Source organism: Anas acuta, chromosome 2 (genome assembly GCF_963932015.1).
Source record: "Anas acuta chromosome 2, bAnaAcu1.1, whole genome shotgun sequence".
NCBI lineage: Eukaryota > Metazoa > Chordata > Aves > Anseriformes > Anatidae > Anas > Anas acuta.
In genome coordinates this window covers 22785231-22809123 of record NC_088980.1, presented here as the reverse complement: position 1 = coordinate 22809123, position 23893 = coordinate 22785231, and the positions used below count along the sequence as shown (strand labels likewise).

At 38.0% G+C, this 23893-nt stretch overlaps 1 protein-coding gene across 11 annotated transcripts in view; it reads right to left on the bottom strand.

Annotated features, from left to right (window-relative positions):
- The window catches only part of ADAM22 (ADAM metallopeptidase domain 22), a 138420-nt gene that overhangs the window by 42822 nt on the left and 71705 nt on the right, over positions 1-23893 (bottom strand). For all 11 annotated transcript variants that reach the window (XM_068673886.1, XM_068673894.1, XM_068673887.1 and 8 more), the window contains exons 5-14: positions 17632-17714; positions 14048-14111; positions 13430-13499; positions 8646-8716; positions 6964-7038; positions 5923-5994; positions 4758-4924; positions 2673-2757; positions 2121-2211; positions 172-223 (exon numbers count right to left, since the gene is read on the bottom strand). In XM_068673886.1, coding sequence (XP_068529987.1) covers positions 172-223; positions 2121-2211; positions 2673-2757; positions 4758-4924; positions 5923-5994; positions 6964-7038; positions 8646-8716; positions 13430-13499; positions 14048-14111; positions 17632-17714 — 830 coding nt within the window. The remainder of the gene's footprint in view (positions 1-171; positions 224-2120; positions 2212-2672; positions 2758-4757; positions 4925-5922; positions 5995-6963; positions 7039-8645; positions 8717-13429; positions 13500-14047; positions 14112-17631; positions 17715-23893) is intronic.

Here is a 23893-nt window from a genome sequence, read left to right as displayed (position 1 = left end):
CATTCATGCATTTCTTTGAAAGTGTCTATTATAAGTATGTTTTACAGGTAATACTTTACTTCCTGCAACATTAATCCACACAAACTAGTCCACTGAAAGACAAAAGGCAAACATTTTCATGCTTTATGTCATTGTATGCAAGACTTGACTTTCCTCTAATGAATGCCTTACCCGGTGTCTCCCATTATGCATCCTGACCACGTGTCCTCACACTTACACTCACCTGACAACAACAAAAAGGTAAAATTTACATCTTAAGTCTTGTGAGTACAAAATATGTTTCTTATCACAAAAATCACACTGTAATCAACTCACTTTCAGATTTAAATACAAATTGAAAAGAATCAATTGCTCCTTTATGCACGCCTTAAGTATATCAATGCACAATGACAAGCCTTCTTTCAAAAACAATACATGATTCTGTGCATTCCTAAGCTTTGAAAATAGGTTCTATTTTTCTTTCTTTCCCTCAAATGAAGTCAGACTAAATTGCAATGTCAGCTTCTGGCCCTTGCAAATCATGAGTCAGCTCTCCTGCCTTCTCCCATGCCATGATATTTGATCCCCAAATGTTCAGAGGAAAAAAAAAATCAGTTTAATCCATCTTCTAAGTTTTTAGTTCTCTTCTACACCTATGCTAATGTGAATGAGGAAATTTTAGCTTGAAAAAGAAAGCAAACAATAATGCACACAAAAATGGATAACACAGACTGTAAACACGACACAGTACAGATAGATCCAGCAGCTTTTTTCCCTTCCTTCCCTACATGCTCACAGGCATGCAGAGTGCAGCCCTCCCCTCTGCTTTCAAAACTGTCCTTTGTGCCTGCTTCTACGTATATGCTCTGCATGTATGTTTTTTTATCCTTCTGTTTCTGCAATTTGCACTACTGTAACACATGAACAACTGTTTGCTGCTCCCATTTTAATAGTACAATTAGAAAGGAAATGAGGCTCTGCCCAACAATTGTGTCTCCTCCTTCCCTACCCAAAAGCTTGGCCTTTCCCTGTGGTCAACCATAAAAAAGGGAAGCCACCTATACTATTATTTTCAATTTCCCTCTGTCCCGATACCAGGTTAATTATATGCAGCTGGAAGATGAGTACTGAAGATGTAGGTAGCACAGAGCATTTGTCCGACATTTCCAAATATCTTTCAAAATAAAAATATGCAAACTGCAAAAATATTTGCATGCAGATGCATCTCTGCATTATGTACTGTCTTTACATAAGTACACATGATCCAATAACTAAGCATTCCAATTCATCACTGAAATAGTTTCAAAACTGTGTTATCATTCTAATCTTCCATTGCTGCCCATGTACTGGGTCTTCGTATCACGTGAAGCAGAGCATGTGAGGTGCTTGAAGGGAGGGGGAAGATCTGAATTAAGGCCATGCAGTCAAACACGCTAAGAAGTAGCTAAGAAGTTGAATGCTAAGGTTACAGTAGACAAATGGTAGCAGAAGAGTGGTAAATACAGGAGATTTGGGTCATATAGAAGAGGATTTCATTCAAGGCAAATAGTGAAAAAAGCTTTGTTGATGTTGTCAAATACAACCTGTATAACAGGATTGAGGTGGCTTATCATAATCCATAGATTTAAAAATGTCTGTCTCTCTACCTTTGCATTGTAGGATGGCAAACATTCAGTTTGGGAATGTGACATCAATCTCCATGACATGAATGTTGACAGACATCTTCAGGATTTATTTTTAATGAAATGAAGACACCAGTGCTACTAGCAATTACGGGCAGGAGGAAATCACAGCATTTAAAGAGGAAAAAACAATGGTATGTCAGTGTCTCCTCATGTTATTAGGTGAAAAATAATAGTATTCCAATATTGAATAGTATATTCATATTCTATTCATAGAATGGTTTGGGTAGAAGGGACCTTAAAGACCATCCAGTTCCAACTCCCTGCCATGGGCAGGGTTGCTACCCACTAGATCAGGTTGCTCAGGGCCTCATTTAACCTGTTCTTGAACACCCCCAATGATGGGTCATCCACAGCTTCTCTGGGCAGTGTGAGAAACATTTTTAACATATAAAAGAACACTGTTAAGATTCTCCAAGATTTTCTCTTGAGACGGGGTAAAAAAGCAAACCAACTTACCACTGATTAGTTTTCTTCTGTCTGAGAAAATGCCAATATTTTGGGCCAAGGTTTGTGCCAGGGTAACTGCCATTAAGTCTGTCTTTCCAAACTGAAAGAAATTAGCAAGGTAGGAAGAGTAATCAGATAGGTATAAGTATCTCAGACACAGGTGAAGCTTTTCTCATGTAAAGGCAATGAAAGGTGAAACAAGATGCACAATGGTATAGTTCTTACTTCAGATCAGCTAGAATATGGACAAGTGAGGAACACCAAACACTGGCTTATGAACAAGTTAAATAAGAGAAAGTCTGCTTGTTTCTTGCCATTGTGTGAATGGCAAGAATATTACAGTGTCAATGACAGAATATTGCAGAATCTGCTGAGAAGTGTGCTTGAACCCATATCCAACTTTACTCAAGCATCATTCTTCATTTAGATATTCTTTTTATAGAGCTGTACTAAAACTCCACAGCAGCAAAGCAGCAGTAAGATATTTCAAGGAACTGCACTGATAAATTCTGTGCAGATAATTTTCCACCACTTTTTCCTCATACCAATACCCACACCTACCTCATTCACACCTCCGCCTTTAAGCAAGGAGCAGATTCCACCAGTGTGGGCTACACCGCTCCGACTGCTCTGGAATCGACTTCCCCTTTGACAAAAAGGAAAAGAAAAGGAAGTTTACCCCACTCAGCCCGCGAGTTTTGCATCGACCCATCCCAGTATTTACCTTTCTAATTTCCAAATGAGAAACCAACATTTGCAAATGCCAGATGCCACCACTATGCTGCTAACTATCCAAAACCAAAATGGGAAGAACAGATAACCACTCACAAACCTCACATGACAGATCAACCCCTGAAAAGTTCTACTATCTTCCCTGTTTCTTTCCTCCTCCTTCTCATATTACCTAACATAAGAGAAAATAAGGCAGGTAGGGGACTACTTTCTATCTCACCACCCTTTTGTTCATTGACATATTCCTTCAGCAAGTGACTTCTGAAACCTGCCCTGGCACATGCTACAGGCAGAGCACAAGACATGCCACCATGCCACAATGCACGGAGACCTGGTAAAAAAGACGTGTCTAGTTGGGCAATGCAGATGTGGCAAAAATGAAAGGGAGATGTGTCAGCGGCCCCCTGATGCAGAGCTAGGCAGAAACTCCCCAGAACTGCAGCTGACCTCATCCAGGGGACAACTGCACTGTGAGCCTAAATTTAATGATTCCTTTGATACTGACCACATCAGCAAGAATGATTGCCAGTTACCAGAGACAAAATATCCTCTATACCACTTCAGTGTAGTGATCCAGCCAAGCTGATGCAAATCAGTTTTCTCAGAGGAAAACAGAGGAACGCCAAGAAACAGAATGCAATGGGCTCATTGTGCTAAACAGGAGCGTTCATTTGTTACCAGTGTGCTGTCATACTTCTACTCCCAACTCAACCATGTCTTACTCAGGAACACAACTTTAGAATTGGATATTTCAAAGCAGCCTGTGAATGCTATACCTCAAACACCAGTGGAGATAGCATTATGGACAACTCTGGAATTAGTATTGCATTGCAATTCAGAGTCCAATCACAGGGAGAAATAGGGCCCTCTTTGTTCTAGCCAATCCACTAACATTCATGAGAACACTCCCCTCAAAGACCTTACAAGATCACCAGAAAAGATACATGAAAGATTAGAAAAAAAATAAAATAATCCCATTTTACAGATACAGAACTGAGACACACAGAAACCAAAATCTGCAAGCAGCACTTGCAGATCTTACTAGTTCTTTTCACGTAGGAAGGCAATGACAGCAATTAAGCATGTGTAAAAAAGCCTGAGTGGCTGGATACTGGGGCTGGATATCCTGGCACCCTTCTGAAGTCATGTGAAAGTGAGGAGTTTAGGCTAAAATTATTCATATAGGCTCATAAAACAGTCCACAGAGAGGGATGAGAACTCAGCAGAGCAATTCACCTGGTCTGTCTCCTACAGATCAAAAATATCATGAACCCCTCCATTATTTGTGTGGATGTATTTTGCTATATTGATCTTACTACCAAAACAATTTAGAAATTTAGAGAAAATAAAAACCCTCCCAGTTCTTGTAGTACTTGTCTCTCTGGAAGACAAACTGTTTTGAGGATCTGAAACACTCACTTCAGTAATCCTGCAGCCTGCAGGTCATTCAATGGAAAAAAAAAAAAAAAAAAAAAGCAGGCCATAGTGCTTTTTAAGCAGAAAACCTCATGGGTTTCAAAGCCAATGTTCTGCTTTTAAATAGTCCAACAGGGCTGTCTGTGCTCTACTGCTGAAGAAGCAAACCTACGAGGTGGAACCATGCATCACCTTCTGGGCAGCCGTGTTTGCAGAGTAGGTGATTGCACAGAGCAACCCAGAATTAAGTACAGCACATGCAGCTAGAGCTTCGTACATTAAAACTAAAAGGAGAGCAAAACCTCTAGCTGCACTGGCAGGCAGGTTGTGCATTATTTAAACTTCTTCCCACCTCCCCATCAGAAACGTCATTCTCTGAATTATGGCGGATTGCACACACAGCACAAAGGAGATGCATCAGCCACTCAGGATAAGCAGCCCCCAAGAAAGGAAAGAAAAATAAAAATAAGTAAGAAAACATCACACAAGGTTACGTACGAAAAAAGGTGAACTGCGTCACTTTTCTCTCTGATAAAATCCCTCCTATATTTCATAAACTCACGTAGGGTCACCAAGGGGTTTTCAGATATGGTGAACTTGTTATCAGTAGCCCAGGTTTCCATGGCAACCAACACTATCCTGGTGTTAAGTTGTTCTTTATAAATCTAGTACAGTAACAGAACAAAGATATTATGTCAAATACAGTAAAGGTGAGGGTTACCCCTTCCAGGTTGCATTTTTATATAATTAAATATTCAGCTTGTTCTAACATAGGTTAGGTTCTCCCAGGTGGTTTTGTCTCCATAAAAAGCAGCAAAGGAACACGAAAACAAAGCAATATGTAGGTTTTAAGCCTACTTCTTTAATCAGCCCTCCTAGCCCACACACAGATCCCTTACAGGTCCTGCTCCCGTGGGATTTTGACAAATTGCTACAGAAACATTTCAAATAGGTCAAAGATTTGGCACGAAAGGGTCTTTCACAGTGCTCAGCTCACCCCAGTGACATAAGAGTATCTTTTATAATAAACAGTGATCTACAAAACCCCCGTTTTCATTGTTATATACCTCTACAGGAGTATTTAACCCCTTGCTAGCAGCTGTTTAATGCTGGGAGTTATCAATACACACCAAATGCTTTCCAGAGTGGGAACTAAATTTTTCTCTTTCTAGCATTGCTTCTCCATAGTGAAATGTAAAAGCCAGCAGCTCGTTCTATTGAGCATCACAAATACAATCCACATAATCCATTTGTATGTCTGTATTCTAACTCATTTACTCAAATGCTGCTTCTTTGTTGTTTTTCGTTTGTTTGTTTTTGAGAAATTTTAGGGCATTCAAATTTCAGATGATTTTTTTAGGTTTTAGGTAGTCAACAAATGAGCCAGTGTAAAAGATCATCCCATCTAAGGTTCTCTTAGAACTCAAACTCAAGGTTTCTATCTGATTAAAGGATACTTAAATGTTTGCAGCCACAGAAAATATCTCTAATGCTTTATGCTAGGCAAAGTCTTGATACCTGGCTGAGTGTTTCTAGATGAAAATTTGTTAATGTTGCATATGTTGTTATTAAGTATACTGTGAAATGACAACTGCTGCATTTATTGGCAGGAGAATCGTATGATTCATCTCATGCGTAAAAGATTCAGTCAAGTGATACTTACTAAATCTGCCATGTTCACAACTGACTTAGCATAGCTGTTTGTATGGCCAACTGATAAGCGGTGCTTTTTACACTGCAAAACAAACACAGATAAGTTATAAGTACAGATCTAGAAAAACATGCTCCATTTCTGGAAGAATAATATATAAAAAAAAAAAAAAAAGTAACCATACTGACAGCAGAACCTCCATGCATGTTTTGGTCTCCTGTGCTGAATGTAATGCTAGTATGTGATTGTAGAAAATTGCTCAGAAATGCACATTACTGATATGCCTCATGACAACTGTCATGAAGATCTATAAATTCCTGTTTGGAAGCACTATTAGATTTTTACTGAAAAAAAAAATGTCGTAGGAACAGGAACCCATTGTTACTCTCTTCATTAGCTTCATTATTTGCAATTTTAAAGAAAATTTACAAATGCCAAAATAGAAATTAACAACACAACTTCCATAGATGAGTTTTGTTTACAGGTGTTACCATAACAATGCATGTAACTGTATTCTAATCTATCAGATTTCTTTTTTTTTTTTTCCCAGCTCCCTCTCTTAGACTGCCTTCTGCATTTCTTAATTTACAATGTCACTTTTTATCATTTCTTAATTTACAATATTTTATTGATTTATTTATCAAAAAATCTGGTCATTATTAATCTCCCCACTGTCAACAGCAGCTGCACAACTGCAGTAATTACATTATTGATTGCTGAGCGGCTGTAACTAAGACATGTGCTCAAGAAAGCCCAAAAGAAAGCCATCAGCTTAAATCCCACTGTCACTAGTCACCTTCTTGACACAAAGCTTTAATTTATGATGCTTTCTCTGATACTCAAGCCTGGTTTGACTGAATTCTTGGTGAAATTACCTTGCTAAAATTCAGACACATTTTCACCAATGGCTAACAAGACCATAAGCTCTTTGCTTAAGGATACAGTGAATTTATTCTGGCTATATGTTGTTTTTCATTGCTTATTCGTAATAGGACAATTAAGACAATTTTATGTTACTGATAAATGTAAGATATTGGGGTATGCCAGTCTTACCATTAGATGATCATTTACAATCATTAACTCAATGTATTTTGTTTCTTCATCAACTTTACGTGGAATCTGACGGACCTACAGAGAGAGTATAACCATAAGAGAGTCTATGACACAGAAAGCATAACTGATAACTAGAAACAGCTTCAGAAAACTTCTCACGTATAATTTTTTCATTGTCTTAATTCTGTTCTCAGATACTGATGATACTTCTGGTTCTTGGTTACATCATGTTAAAAAATTCTTAAATGTACCATATGTATTGTATAGTCAATTGTATGTGTGCATGTTTGGTCAATTATCTGGTTTAACAGGTAGTAAAAATGAGTGAAGATATTTACTGTGCAACCAATTGGGATATTTTGTGGAGGGTGAAAAGGAATGGACTGCATTATTTTTTTCAAATATATAGTCCCCATATTTCACCTCCTCCAGAACATTTATATAACTTTAAACAATGAAATTAAGTCTTATAACCCAAACAACTCCAAGTTTTGTCTTTTTAAAGACAAACCCCAGTGGGGCCCACATCTCTAAAAATGGTTTGTATGATCTATAAACTTTTTTTTTAAGTAAGAAAGGAATCCCTCCTGAGGTTCTTATGAAAAAAAATCTGTGTATTATTTATTCGCACACTGCTTGATTCACACAGTGAATGCAGTACCCACCTCTGTCTTACACACTTACTTCTCATTTAGAAACATTTATTGAAGTGCTTCTCCATGGTGTCCTCATTTTCTGATTTTTTTTTCCAGGAGAGTTATTACATCATTATAAGTTGAAAATGCCAAGTAATGGCTAGTTTATAGAAAGGCAGTAAACCACCTGATGTAAACGAAGACTCACAGGAATGATTTCTGGAATTTCTCCAATGTCTTTTTCACTTCTCTGCCTCTGAGATGCTTACGTTAGTCAGAAATGTTAAAGTTACCTTCTCCTCCCACTTCTGTCAGTATTTCGTCTTTTCCTGCACTGTTCAGACTCCTGACCCAGCCCTATTTTGACCTGTCCCATCATTTTAGCTCTATTCCTAAAACAAGGAACTGCTGTTGTCTTTGCAGAGCACAGGTACAAAGTTAACGTCTCCTCCCCTTTGACAAATGGGGATTGAAATCCCAGTTCAGAATATTTATTTTAAATCAAAGTGACATAAAGTAGCTACTTGTCATCACTGCAACATAAATACAATTTGTAAATGTTTCATTGATTTGGAGTTTCTGTGTCCAAATTGGGAGAAAACATTTTAGATATATTTTTTTTCATTTGCAATTTAGCAATATTTAACAATTTCACAACATTGACAGAAATGCTATTTTTGAGATTCAGCAGCAGATTAAATGGAGCCTAGAGGAGGAACTGCCTTGTGGGTTTATAAATATAATGGGATGGGGATGCTGTGCTTAGCCACACATGCATGCCGCAGTCTATCCAGTGAATCTCTTGAAACTGACACCTTGGTGGCACCTCATCAGAGGTGACAGCAAAAGTGCTCAACTCTTCAGGTGGGCAATGTCAAAGAGAAACCTTGTCAACATTAGATACCTCTTTTCTTACATCTGTATCAGGATATAGAGACCTCACGCCAGTTCAGAAGCAGCAGCAGAACTCCATCTGGATGAATTAATCCAGTAGACACAAACAAACTTGATGGCATATTACTTATAAATGAGAATATTGGCACATACCTGCCTTCTACTTCTTTTGTGTCTTGGCTTTACAACAAACTTCTGCGATGTAGCATTCATTTGCCAGAACTCTAAGCAGAAAACACAGGCAAATACACTGAGTGTTTACAGAAATACATCCCCACAGTTAGTGACCCTGATGCATCATGACAGTAGTATGGCATTCCTCCACACATCAGATGCGATAACAACTCCTTTTTCCAAGGTTCCAGCTAGAAAGGAGGCAATGGTACAACTGCTTCCCAGTAACAGGGTTCTTATTTAAAAACCCTCCTAGTGATAATCTGGGTCTGCTGAAACAGATGATCTGGAGGTGTTGCGCTTCAGAAAGCACAGCAGCTGTTCTGTGCCAGAATTTCACCAATACTGGGGCTGTAATATTATTAGCACAGCCCTTCCATGGAGTGAATCACATTTTGGGGAATTCAGCAGGCATTCAGAGCTCTCACAACAGCTACCTAAATTAATAAGAAGAGCATGGAAGGCAGAATTAATGCTTTAAGAAGATTATATTCACAAAGTAAAACACGTTAAAATTGGAAGAAATGTTGCAGGATTTTGGCTATGCTCCTTGTCAATACAATGTTCTTCCCTTTTAATCCCACTGTGTCTTTAATTTGTTAAACCTCTAATCATAAGCACCAAGTAGATTATTCTTTGGCAAATCCCTTTTGCCAAATCCATTACTAGCCACTTATGGCAAGGGACACATTATAAGCTAGAAGGAAGATGACACTTGATCTCACCCTTTTAAATGTCCAAGAAGTATTTTTCCATCTTTGCTTTTAGATTGATAGTCTCTCCTTCACTTTTCCCTGTACAACAGCAATCCTTATCTCACATAAATCCTTATCTCGTATAAATATGTTTACTATTCACATACTCTCTCAAAGATCTCTTTTGAGACAGAAATTGTTTTCAGTTGCTTATTTTGTAATCTGACTTCTTCCTTTGCCTAGTTTTCCTCTGTATTTTATCTAACATTGGACATTCTTTTAGCCCAGTTGGGGTTGAAAACTGCAATATTCCCTGGTAACTTACCAGTCCTGCAGAGAAGTAGACAGTACTATAGGAGTTGCGTAAAACAAGGGACTTCCAGTTCACATACCTTTGTACACAACTTTTGATTGTGTTATAAAATCCTAAATAATTCAGTTCCATTAGTGAGTACAGGAGGTTTCTTACAGCTCCACCTCTCATCCTAGAGCAAATTAACTGCAATTTCTATAGGAGGTCAAAATAATAGGATTCAACACAATAATGATTGGGACTTCATAGGGCTACCCCGTCAGCAAAGGCTTAAAATGTGAAGTTGAATTGCTCGTCTGACAAAACTATACCAGGGATATGTACTAATCTTAACCTGGAGTGGCTGTTTACTTATAATAAAAATCATGAAAGCAAAGCTTGACTAACTGTTATAGTCTTGGCAAAGTATTTTTTTGGTGTTTGAAGTTTGCAGATACCCTTCTATGAAGGGGCCTGGACAATCATAGGCCCTTTGCTTAATGATGCTTTTGTGGTTACACAGGTGCACTTGAAGATTTTCTTTCCTAAAATAAAGACCTAAATAAAGACCTAAAATAAAGACCTAAAATAAATTAAATGATATCCAAGGGTTTATTGCTTATATACCTGGAGTCTCTTGAGCTCAGAATGATGAAAAAACAAAACTATTTTTTTTCAACAAATTCTGATTTGATTGTGCTTTAGATATATTGATTAATTCAGTCTGTGTTCTAGTGCTACACAACTGAATGTCAACCTTTCATTTTCAATTTTATATCATCATTAATGAAACTGGTAAAAATACAACTTCTTAACCAATAAAATAGTAATTTACAGTATGTGTATGGGATCTCAGATAACTCGACCATGAATTTTCCCTACCATCGGAAGTCACCCGTCTCTTGAGAGGAAAGATGCAGCCATTAACGTTAACACATTAACACCCATTAACACTATGCTATAATTCAGAAGCTGGATGAATTCATGCAGGGTACATTTCCAGCCAAAGACCCTCAGGCAAAAGAACATGACCAGCAAAATCACACAGAAAATGTAGATAGCTGAGAAAGCCTAGCAGAAACTTTGACAGGAACATATTACCTTGAAAAAAATCATAAGTAGAATTCAAGCAATCCCAGAAGAAAAGGACATCCGTTCAACAGTATTTGAAAAACAACACCTTCAATAACAGAGCATTGCCTAAGATAATGCCAGGGCACTAAATATCTCAACACAGATTGGGAGAAAAATTACAGTCTACTAAATTATGAATTCAAAGGCTCTAAGTATGCAAAGTTGTCAGATGATCTTTCCTTATTTAAAGTCCTCATTACCTTTACATGCTACAGCAAAGTACAGTACAATCTATTCTTTTCTGCAATACCTCTTTTCTTCTTCCTTTTTTTTTTTTTTTTTTTTTTAATTCCCAAGGAGCAAAAGAATGTAAAAAGCACATTTCTATCAAACTGTGGTATAACAGTTGTGCTTTCACTATTACTGATATTGAGTAATCCCTATTACTTGATTTTTCCTTTCTAACATCAATATTGAAGCTCACGATACATCCAATCCATTCTTAATGCAGTGCTGAGTAGAAATCTTAGCTTATTCACAGACTGTTTTGAAGATAAGAAGAAACTCCTAACATCAAGGAATGGCTGCTTAGGCTGAGCAAATTGATAAATTAGGAGAGTATTAAGGAACATGAGAAATACTGATGACATAGCCTAGCACAGTGCTTACTACTAACAATAATGGTTCTGCTGTAGTACTTAAAAAATATCAAATGCAACTATACCATTAGCAATTAATAGCAGATATTTTTATAGAAAACAACAATAAAACACAAGTTAAGATAATAGTCCTCACTCTCCAGACATGGTGGTGCCAAGCAGTGGTCCTGGTGGGGCAGCACATGCTAGGAGTGAAGAAGATCTGGCAGGGTGTGCTGCAGGTATAGGGACAAACTCTGGTGCTCATGTGGGCATGGGGGAAAGGAGTGAAGAAGCAGGTGATGGGAACAGCTCCCATCTTCTGGAGCTGTGGCTATGCACAGTGGGTGACTTAAAGACAGTCTTAAGCTGAACAACCAAAGACAAATGAAAGCATTGGGATTCCTAGAGAGGATATCATCTATTACATCTACTCAAATGTTCAAAACAGACCTCAGAAACTGTCCTCCAAACAGTCTTACAAAAACAAGTATGGGGATGTGGAAGAGCAAACTGTAAGTTAAATTTTATTTCTCTATGTATGGAATAAAGAGATAGCAGATTAGCAACTTGTACCTCTTCACATTATAGATATTTGTGTAATTAATACTACTAGCTTTCCACAGTTAAATCTTTTCAACCTTTTCAACCTAATTAATTCTGCAATCTTATGATTTTAATTCAATCTAATAGAAACACCTTACATTGTACCACATGCTGGACTTTTTACAGCAAAGCCAGTAATTATTTACTTGGTATCTACAGTAAAATTAAAACTGCACAAGCATATCTGGATTTTATGAAAAAGTCTGAAGCCTTATATTGACAGTTCTTTTTGAAAATCAGGACACTTTGGTGGAGGTGAAACAAGTGGATTCTGCTTGCAATTAATTCCTTTTCAAAATGCTTAAAACAGAAAATAATTGTTTACTCCACAATCTTGAAAACCTAAATCTTAACTATTAGGAAATCTTACATGACTGCTGACAGATATCTACTAAGTGCCCAGCCCTAGCAGTCTCCTACTTCCAAATCATTCTGCTTTGTTTAACAACTAACAAAGCTGCACACACCATGCTCCAGGGCAGGACCTATCTATGCACAATGCCTAGCATGGTAGGATCCCAGATTCAGCTGTTATCATGGAAATATGTCCAATGCAAATATGTCCTATGTTTTGTAGCAAGACAACTGGACATCTGTAACTTCCCTCTAAGAACAAAGTAGTCCAGAAGTCATTTCTACGAAAATGAGTGTCTATGAAAGACAGTTTCACTTGTCTAGGAGATACTTTGTAGAGCAGGAAAATGCATCTGTAAAACTAGCAGGTCCTTGATAGAATGGGGTTATGCCACATATACTACAATTTTAGCTTCAAATAACAAGCCAGCTTCTCTGGTGAAAACTCATTTTTTAAAAATCTCTTCTCCCTCCACACATTTGTGGGGATTCATCACTACAAGCACATGAAACCACTTCTGCCTTCTAAGTCATTTGTACCTAAATGCATGACCTGCACCCCAGCCAACATTGTGAAAGATGTTGAATGGACTGCAGACGAGAGGATCACAGATCAGCAACAATATTTAGCAAGTTCCTGTCCCTCAAACTTATGCTCACAACTGGTATTCACCCTGTATCTTAAAACAGGAAAAATCCATGAAAAGTTATCAACCATTGGCAATGTGGGGTTTATTTTCATCATCTTTAAGCTACCTCAGTCATTTCTTCTCTACACTCCTAGCAGATAATGTGGCCCACAGACTTTTTATGACTTTTGATGAGAAACACAAATCATAATGTAAAGGTCTAGGAGAGGTTTGATTCATTGTATTCATTTTTTTTAGCACTTTAGGTCCTTTTCCAGTGCTTTCAGTGTTTCAGATTTATTTTTTTCTTTTTTTTTTTTTTCATGTAATAGGGAAAAAGAAGAGATATGAAAATAAGCAATGCACTGTCAGAAGATACCAAATATGAGAAGATATCAAATACGATTAACAAATCTGGCCTTAGACTAAAACACATGAACAGTCATAAATATTAAAAAATAAAATAAAATCATACCAGATGGCAGGTCATCCAAAGGAAACTCAAACAACTTGGATTTGTAAACAGAGTGTAAATGGAAGTCATCCTGAAATTGTAAACAATTGCATGTATTAAAATTCAATAATTAATCCACCTCATGAGCCTTAAAAAGACAGTTCTAAAAGGGTCCTTGCTATCCAACACACCTACGTGAGGAAAAGTGCAAGCTGCAAGGCATCATTTCTCTACACTGTACTGCCCAGAGCTGCTGAACTGGAGTCAAGGTCAAACCAGGAGGAGAGTGATGTATTGAACCTAGAGTGGGAAGTGCCAGAGAAGAAGACAGGACACTCACAGGACACAGGACACTCCTGCTGACTCCATGGGACCTTTATCCTCTGGTGCTGTACTGCTCTACTTCCAAGTGTTATGGACCATAGACATATACACACATAAGCATACATATACCACTACCAAATTTTTGGAGGACTACCTCTGTCTGTGATGATGAGGGCTCAGACAGGTTAATGAGTTTAGGTTAATGAGTTGGGAATGAGGGGATCGTCCTTTGGCCACAAAGCCTGCCCTGTAACCTCATCTGTATTCCACAAACAACACATTAGGACTACTACAAGTTCTACTTGTTCTACTTACATCCGAAGAGTAGTTTTCATCTGGCTCAATAAGGTATGTATGATTTCCATCATAGAACATCCCACTGTCAAGAGCAGGAAATGTAAACTGATTTAATAAACAAATATTAGTAAAACATTGAAGTTTAAGAACTTCACATATTTTAAAAATATTTTTTTTCTGAAAGAAAGCAGTTAAAAATGGTTTCAGGAACTGAACATTATTTTGAGTCATTTTTTGGTTTCTTTGCTTCAAAAAGAAAGACATTCTCTCCCATAGTGATACAGACTTTACTTTTTTTATAAGTCTCCCCTACAACACACAAAAATACCACAGAAATTTGGCTAATGTAGACAGTTCAAAATCCAGTTCAGAGCCATTCTCAAACAAGACTGATCTACCTGCAGTAAAGGATCTGTCTTCAGAAATAAGCATACAGAGGTTTTGGAATATGCCCACAGCTTTCCCACAAATAAAAATACAAAAAAAAAGAAATTTGTGCATAGTACCAAGAACAAAGGGCATAAGGGACTGTTTAGGGCATTCCAGTAATAACAGTTATGACAGATAGTCTTTTTCATCTTAAATTATGTCACTTTAGGTTCATATTTCTAGAAAAAGTTAATGGCTATATACAGTACTACATCAATATGGATATTACATGATACTCATGATAAGAAATACAAGCATATATTACACTTGTAAACTATTGCATCCATTGATGAGTATGCTGTCTTAGCATCGTTCATTTAGAGGGTTAACCATTTAACATTCACAGATGTAGCCTGGGTTGCTGAGTCTACAGAATACATCAGAAGTGCTCAGGAGTCCATGTACAATTTAAAGCTGTTTCCCCTTTCAAACTATCTGTGCTTAGTCTTCAGAAACAAATACTGTCTTCACTTCTTTAAAATTAATACTCCAGCACCTGCTGAAGTTTTCTTCCTGGGAAAAATATGAGATTTGGGAACATCTTTCAGCTGCTAATCAGGCAAAATTCCTTTCTTCTCATTGCAATTTTACTTAAGCACAGTCTGCAAGACTAAGTGCTATTAGTAAATGATTTTGTGTGCAGCATTGATCAAGTCACTCAATAACAATAATAGTTACGTCTGACCTACAGATCTGACTTGCCTGCTCAGAGCATTCATGGCTCTTTTCCAAGTGACTTCAAGAGCCCCATGCTCTTTGAAGGTATCAGACATTCACTGGTGTGCTAGAGAGAAAGCAGTAGCAAAACACGGGACACTTCAAAACCCCAAATTTAGATTATGTAAAGTCTTCAGACAAGTAAATTTGTAGTCGTAAGTCTAACTTGCAGTTACAACAGCAGTTTAGGCATTTACCACCAGTGGGCAGCAAAATCAAAGAACAACCTGGTATTTCTGCGCCTGGTCCTGAAGCAGAACTGTGCGTTGTGCCTGACTATAGCTTATTTATATCCCAGCAACCAACGTGTTTTGTATTCAAAGTTTTTAGTGTTAACTCATAGGAAGCTGTGGTTACTGCTTATCACACAGGAAAAAGAAATATACCAGCTAGCTTGGAGTTAAGGTTGTAGAGAAGTGTTTTTTATTAGCAAAGTAATTGAGAAGAAATTCTAATTTTAAGCACTCCATCAGTCAGTAGCTCTATTAATTTAACTAATAAAAGGAAGACCACAACATAGACATTACCAAGAGAAGAACTCACAATTCACGATTAGTTGAACAAATACAACACTATCTCTACAGAGATGTCTGAAAAAAAGACATGGCGAAGATTACTGGCCAAGATCTAGGGGTACTACTACATCTTACTCATACTTAGCATGATCTCATACTTAGCATGAACCTTGTGAATATGTGAATATGAAGCTTGTTATTCTATTAAAGGAATCTGTTCTTTATTATGCACTCCCTAACATTTGGGAAAGCAGAGTTTCTGCCCTGCAGACCTTTTTGAAAGACTGCTCTCCCTGGCTTCCATTATACCACTGAGAACTCCAAACTGTGTTGCAGCTCTGATTGCCGGTGTGAGGTTGCAGCACTTACTTAGCATTTGAAATCAACTGTGGAGGAGCTAGCTGTAAAGGTGGAGATGCAGTGTCACTGAATGTGAGCTTAATACAGCTCAGGAAAACAATACTTTCTCATAGCAGATGCTGAAGTTACCAGCCTGATATATAGTAAGCTTCTGAAACTTCATTGCACTTTAAGAAAAAAAAAAAAAGAAAGAAAAAAAAAAGATACTTCACAAGGGAGAGCAGAATTATACAGGAAAAAAATATGTTTCATCATATTACTATGTTAGAAGAGCTTGATTTGAATATTATTCAATTTAAGAATACCGAGAAGCAGGAGGGTCAGTCTTAAAAACCAACCAGCCAAAGGAGGCCAGGAAAGTACGTGCACATCCTCTCCTTACTTTACTGCATTTTCTCCTAGGAGTTGGCAGGGACCAAGACCTAATGGATCACTGCTAATGGAAGCCACGAAGCTAAACCCCCTCAGGATGCATTAGGATGCTACTATTTTTAGGCTCACTGACACTACCAAACCTGAGGTCAGGTTTATTGAGCTGTTCAACCTTGACTGTAAAAGAGAGAAACACATCTCTAAGTCAGACAATGAGTGCAAGAATGACAAAGTATAAAATTTAAATATATAAAATATATAAAAAGAAAAGAAGGAAACCAGTCAAACACAATACATATGTGTCTGATACTAAAACTACAGAATAGCTGGAGACAGAAAATAAGCTGAAGAAGATTTTGATCAGCTAAATCCTGCATCCTTGGAAAAAAGCAAAACTCAGGTAATCTCCACACTCAGGCTCTCTTGCTCCCATGACCTTTCAAGCTAATATTAGTATTAAAAGTGCTGAGGACCTGTAATTCCCAGAGCAAATACACACTGAAGTTACTTGGCTGCTCTGAAAACCTCACTAGCTTCTTTCAATAGTGCCAAAAGTAGACAGGTTCAAAAGGTGTACAATCAACACACAGCTCCAAGTAACTTTCAGATGACAGAGCTTTAACTACATTATCACTAAAATTATGTACTTTAAGACAAATTTGCACAATTTATCCTTTATTCCAGACTTTCAGAGATTTGACTTTAACAAAGGTATTACCCAAGCTGTGAAGGAAATGGATGGGACTAGAGAAACTCTACACTGTTATTTCCCTTTGAAAAGAGAGTGGGAAAGAAAAATAAAATATGTCATTCTAACAAGGAAACAACATGGACAAATTTCAAATGGTTCATATCAGTATTGGGAGTGCTTTTTATTCATATAAATTGGGGTATTTTCAACTACTTTTACTTTTGCATCCCTATAGTAAATTATTTTAAAGCGATATCTGATCAAAGTCACTATAACATGTTGTTAGTTAAAAAAAAAAAAAAATGAGAAGAGAAACTTGTGCATTTTGGCAGTGAGTTCTGAAAACAAACAAGGCTTTTACAAAGTTCAAGTTAAAACTTTTTTTCTAAAGGTTGTTAAGCTTCATAGTGGTTGTTGCAAACCAGTTAATAAATAAATAGCACTTATTTTTCTATAAACAGATTTATTTTGCTTAACAGACTAAGTAAAGCTCAGTAAAAACAAAACAGCAGACTTACTGTAGTCCATGGCATGTTGACAAGGCAACAAATGATACTGGATTTCCTCGAATTTTTCCCTGATAATAACAATGTTCTCCTCCCTGAAATCATAAATTGAGACTGTAAATCCACAGGAAATCATACAGTATCACACTCTGTCCTGTCTGACACTGTTTTTCAGTAATTGCATGGCCAACCCCATGACATAGTACCAAGAACTGAGTGTCATTCAAATGGGGTTCATCCCATCTCTTTTCAGCCATCTGTGAGTTTGGTACCTAGTCAAACATCATCATTTGGACTCTCTCTCCACTGAATGGAGGTGGATATATTCAGTGCAAAATCCCTGGTATCCTGAGGTAGATTTCAGAAGCAAATGATTTCAGAAGTGCCCCTCTTTCTTCACTGAGATCTGGAAACAAGGGGCTTAGACTTGACACCTGTTCTGCACATGGCTGTGTTGGATAAGATGAGCTCTGCCCTGAGGGCCTGGCAATTTCCTATTTCTAAGGAGAAAGGTATGCTTGTCAAATAATAATATTTGATTAAGAAGTGAACAAATCAAAAGTGTTCCCCAGTGCTCCAAAGCTAAGGGAAATTTCAGTTCATATTTGCTTCTTCTCTTCCAGAGATAACATATATACTTTCTGAGTCAAATCCAGGAGACTTGACTCAACATATCCCCATTTTCATGTCACACTGATAGTGAAGTTCTACTGTCTGTGTACCCTGATAGTGAAGTAAGTTTTACGGTCTGTGTACCCAATGCATTCAGTATAGCACAGCATCAATATTTGAATGCCAAAATAAAATTTAAAAAAAAAAAATTTTTTTGAAGGTCCCTCCAGTTCTCACTGCCACTTTACCTTGCAGAAGTAAATTTCACTATTAGTTATGTCATGTTATTGCACTTCTGTTGAGTAGAGAACTAATTAGAAGGTAAAGACTTTCAATGCAATGTTTTCTTTTTTCTTTTTCTTCCTTTCCTTTCCTTTCCTTTCCTTTCCTTTCCTTTCCTTTCCTTTCCTTTCCTTTCCTTTCCTTTCCTTTCCTTTCCTTTCCTTTCCTTTCCTTTCCTTTCCTTTCCTTTCCTTTCCTTTCCTTTCCTTTCCTTTCCTTTCCTTTCCTTTCCTTTCCTTTCCTTTCCTTTCCTTTCCTTTCCTTTCCTTTCCTTTCTTTTCTTTTCCTTCCTTCCTTCCTTCCTTCCTTCCTTCCTTCCTTCCTTCCTTCCTTCCTTCCTTCCTTCATAATAACATTTTACTCTTTCAATTTCCTACCAGCAAATGCTAGCCCACAGGTATGAATAATCAACCTAACCTAATGTGCTCAGCCATGTGAACATTTATATCTATTTACTGCAGGGAAGGAAAGGCATTACAATTACTGCTTTTGCAGAAGCTGGCAGTCACTTGCATGATTGAACAATGCATAGCATAATCATTTTAGACCTCTGACGTTAAATGCTATTGCATTTTATTTTTCAGTTATGGAAAAGAATTAATCAGGATCAGGCAAAAGGCAAAAAAAAAAAAAAAAAAAAAAAAAAAAAGCCACATAGAATATGTTGGTAGTTTTGTTTTTTGATCAAGAAATGCCATTCTAATTTCTATGAGGCATGCAAACTATTTCTGAAAGCAATTACTAAGCACAGGTGCCTCTGTTTTGAGGTCCTCCCTGAGCGCATGCAGGAGCCTGTTTCTCAGATCATGGCCACCAGCAAGGAAGGAGATCTGCTCCCAAGCGGGTCACTGGAAATCATTCATCCCTTCTCAAAATCTTCTCTGGAGTATTTGTTCTTGGGTGATATGGAGTCCTGAGCTGCTGTTGGATGCCAAGGCAGGCAGCACAGCACACCTCGGAGGCTCATGGCTGCAGTGAGCAGCACCAGCAGCATAACAGGGAATCACTGAACCCTTGAATCATTAAGGTTGGAAAATACCTTCAGGATCATCTGGTCCAACCATTCCCCTACCACCAATGTCACCCACTAAACCATGTCCCTAAGCACCATGTCCAACCCTTCCTTGAACACCCCCAGGGACAGTGACTCCGCCACCTCCCTGGGCAACCTGTCCCAGTGCCTAACTACGTGCACCACCTGATCAAACGAAGGGTCTGACACTATTTGGCAGGCCTGCTACTTCACTGTGTAAGGAGCCACCTACATCCTGTTACATGTGATTCAGACAGACTGTCTTATTTTGGCTCATTCTCCTATTTCATTCTCCTTTTATACACCTACTTACTTCCTATATCTTAGTTATTTAAAGCTCTCCTCGTATGACCTCTTATTTTTTTTCAGTCTATAAGATGTCCACCACTACAGGGCCACAGTATTGCTTAGGGCTTTCCAGAACTCATGAATGAAAACTACAAAAAGAGACATTCCAGCAGGTTAGTAACAAAATTAACAATCAAACCATATGGATGAGCTGAAGCTTTATGAGTAATAAAATGCTCTCTAAAAATAACTTTTGCAGTAACATTCCTGTAAAAGATATAACTCATATAAGCACATGAATATGGGAACAATGTTGAGTAAAACTATTAGTAGGGAGTTGTCCAGGGTTATAATTGTGAAAGGAATTTGAAGTAATTAAGCAAATTGGTTTCTTCTCAGAAAATGTATTTAATATGTATCAGAAGTAGAATCTCGGGCTACATTAGTTTGCAAAACCATGTGTTTGTAACCAGGAGGAACAGTTTTTAATACTAAGAATCCAAGTCTGTGGCTGAAAAGTGTGTTTTGATATTCTTATTGAGAATCAAGTAAATGCTCCATGGTAGTACCTCCAAATTAGCTTATTCCATAATAAATCTATCAACAAAATTTTATGCTTACAAATCCTGAAAAGAAAACTATAAGGAAAACAGCTTTAAATACTTACCTAGGAAAAATGCAACTCAAATTCTATTCTACTTAATCAAATCAGTTCGATTCACTGATCTATTGAAGTGCATGCTAATTGTGGCAGAGACAGAAATATAACCAATCTTCTCAGTCTCAAGGGCCCATTCTTACCACTGCAAAACATTTACTTCTATACACTAATATCTGCGGGATATTTTTACACATGGACTTAATTGTTCCTATTAAGATAAGTCACCTCAAACTGATTATTAAAATTTAAGGGGTCTTAAAACAAAATAGCTATTTTCAAGTATTTAATGATTTTTTAAATTTATATATATATATATTTTCACTATAAGAAATCCTGCTATCAGAATACTTTAAATGAAGTTTTGAGGTTGTGTAAGAACATCACCTAATTATCATAATCTCAGCAAAGAAATAAGAGGTGATACAGTGAAAGCAGGTAGCACTAACACTGGGTGGCTCTGGGAAAAGTGATTGCTTAGCACTGCTAACAGCATCTCAAGAGGATAAAACATATCGATAACGAGGCATTTGATGGGGTGGGTGCAAAATGCATATTGTGGTCTGGGGAGATTCCATTTCAACAGTTCACAAAATGGGAAGAGAAAAGCACTTACAGCAATGACGTTTGGGATTGGTTCTGCAGTGAGAGTCAGGACAACTGGGACAACTGCAGATTGTTAATCTATAGATAATATTTTCTTTGGAGAATATGTAATTTCAGACAGGAAGTTTCCTGTCTTTGCCTCCCTGTAGTACTGAGGTTGATATCTTCTTGTTTTTTGACATGTACTAAAGCTTCTTTACAGCAGATGCTGTAAAAAAAAAAAAAAAAAAAAAAAAAAAAAAAAAAAGTATGCTTTGGTACAGGAAGAATTGCAGTAAGATGTAAGACCATGAAAAGACTAAACAAAATCATCACATATTCCACTTTTGCTCTGACCTTGGAAATATGCACTGAAGGACCAGGGCTGTTTCTTTTCCCTATCGATGTCTGTAGCTGTGTGATAGGAGCTGTAAAAAGTCTAGCAATTTCATTTTTTCCCAAAAATATTCTGGTGCCAGAATATTAAGACTTCTCCCAATAGCTGAAATTAGCAGCATTACCAAGAAATCTCAGTCAACAGCATTGAGGCCTTTTTGTGAAGAAAGAGCTATTGGCTTCCTCTTGCTATTACAGCCCTTTTCTGCTCTCTGAAAAGCAGATAATAATTTCCCATCTCAGCAAATCAGACCTCCATGCCGGCCTTTGTCAGCTACCAGGAAATGGCTCGGCATTCAGATGAAGAGGAAATAATGCCGTTCTTCCGACATACGTCAGCCAGAGATGCAGAGATCCCTTTCTGCTCTAAAATTGAAACTGGCCAGATAGGGTCTGGGAGAAAATTCGGCTAAGTATCTTCTAACCATGAGACAATGCCATCCCAGTGACAGTCCTCCTAGCTACACACTTGGACACTCACATGGTACCCAACAGCCATCTTATGTTACTGCAGAGAGAAGCTCAACTGCTTTGCTTCCACAGGACACGCAGCCATTCTACATGCTGTAGTTAGCACGAGGCAAAACAAATTCTCTGCCAGTGCCATTGGGACTTGGTCGTCCATTGGTGATTTCCAAGAGCAATATGGAAAATACAGATATTTAATAAGAACTGCATCAGTTTGGGAAGCTAAAAATTGAATAGAATTCTACAAATAAATAAATAAATTAATTAATTAATTGAATGACCCCATAGCAGGATCAATTAAAACAAATGAATCATTATGACAGTGGTCAGTTTATGACTTAATCTTGATCTTCATGCTTAAATTGGATAATTACAGGAAAATCCTGAATTAGAGTTATATTGTCTTGTGAACTGCTACAGCTCGCTGCCAACCAGCTTGCAGCCTTTATGCCCATGTCAGTCTGAGTTTCCCTGCAGTCTGTTTGAGGAGTTAGAGCGGCAAAGATACTGAAAGCATGGAAAGGCAGAGATGTTAACAATGCAAGTAAAGTCTGCCCCCGTTTTTATCCTTTAAGATAGATTGTCCCTTCCAAAAGAGGCACCAGCTGTTGAGTAAACACCAAAGAGACAGAAAAAAGCATTAACACATATTTACAAAAAAAATTGGAAATAAGTGAAGAACCGCCACTGCAGTCAGTGATGGCAGAGGTTCACTCTTGTCTGCAGTTTCAGTGAAGAAAGTACTTGCTGACCATACACTGACAGCACTTGTTATTCACTGCAGAGACACTGTGACCTTCCCGGGGGAGGAAAATTAAGGATGCTCATTCATCTGCTTTCAAATAACACCTGACATCAGATCTTCAAAGTATGCATTTTTTTCCTGCAATTAGGAGAGGTGCTTGCCATTAAAACTCATGCTACACTCAGACACTGACCCTAAAATTAATAACTTCCTCCTTCCAGCATTTTCCTATTTTAATACCCATTAATCCAAAGGAAAGGAGACTGCTGGTCTAGATCAGATCCTACTAACACAGCTCCCTCTGCCTTTGCAGCAGAAAGCTCCCAAAAGGCCAGCTAACGACTATGGTGCTCTTCTCTGAAGTGCCAGATAACGATTAGCTTTTTAAAGAGCTACCCGTTGTGGGGTACAAGTTTTAAAACTGCTTCCTTAGTCATCACTTGGATCTATTTACGAATTATTGATGCTTGTACAAGTTTTAACCCAGTTATAACTAAGTGCATGGGAAACAGCAACAGGAGAAGAAATTGCACACCTTTATAACTGACCTCTATGACCAAAAATGACTCCTTATGGGTAGGTTTCTGTCTGTACGAAGAAAAGACAACATGGTACATTGGCTTGTGTTGTTCCAATGGGCAGTGTAACTGCATGGAGAGAAAAATCTCTTTTAATTGTCATGTTTTGCAGCAAAGGATTGGGCCTGCTGGCATGGCCGTGCTGTCCTGCAGCATGTTCTTCCTCAGAGTAGGTCTCTGGATTCAGCTAAGTGCACTGTAGACTCTGGAAAGCCAACTGCTCTGTAAATGTAAGTGGTGTCCGCCTTTTGTAGGAAAACAGCTACCAGGTGTATCCACACAACACAGAAGCGAAAGGTAGCAGTGACATCAGGTTATAACTCTATTTCTGGTTTTGAAATCAGAAATCTGAATTCTGAGATTAGAGATAAAGCATCACCGCTTCCAAGGCTTCTCCACAAAATGCCTATGCCTAAAGACTGCTGGCAGCACTCTTGAACATACGCACATGTGCACATGATGGGGTACCACACACGGGCAGCTCACTCTAGCTGCTGTTGGTGATTCACGGTGGGCGCCCTCAGCAGATGGCACAGGCTATCAGCCCAACAACCCAGCTCTGAGGCCAAATGAGGCTCGTGTTTACTGCCCAGTAGCTATGCGAGAAGATGCTCCACGAATGTAGCTGC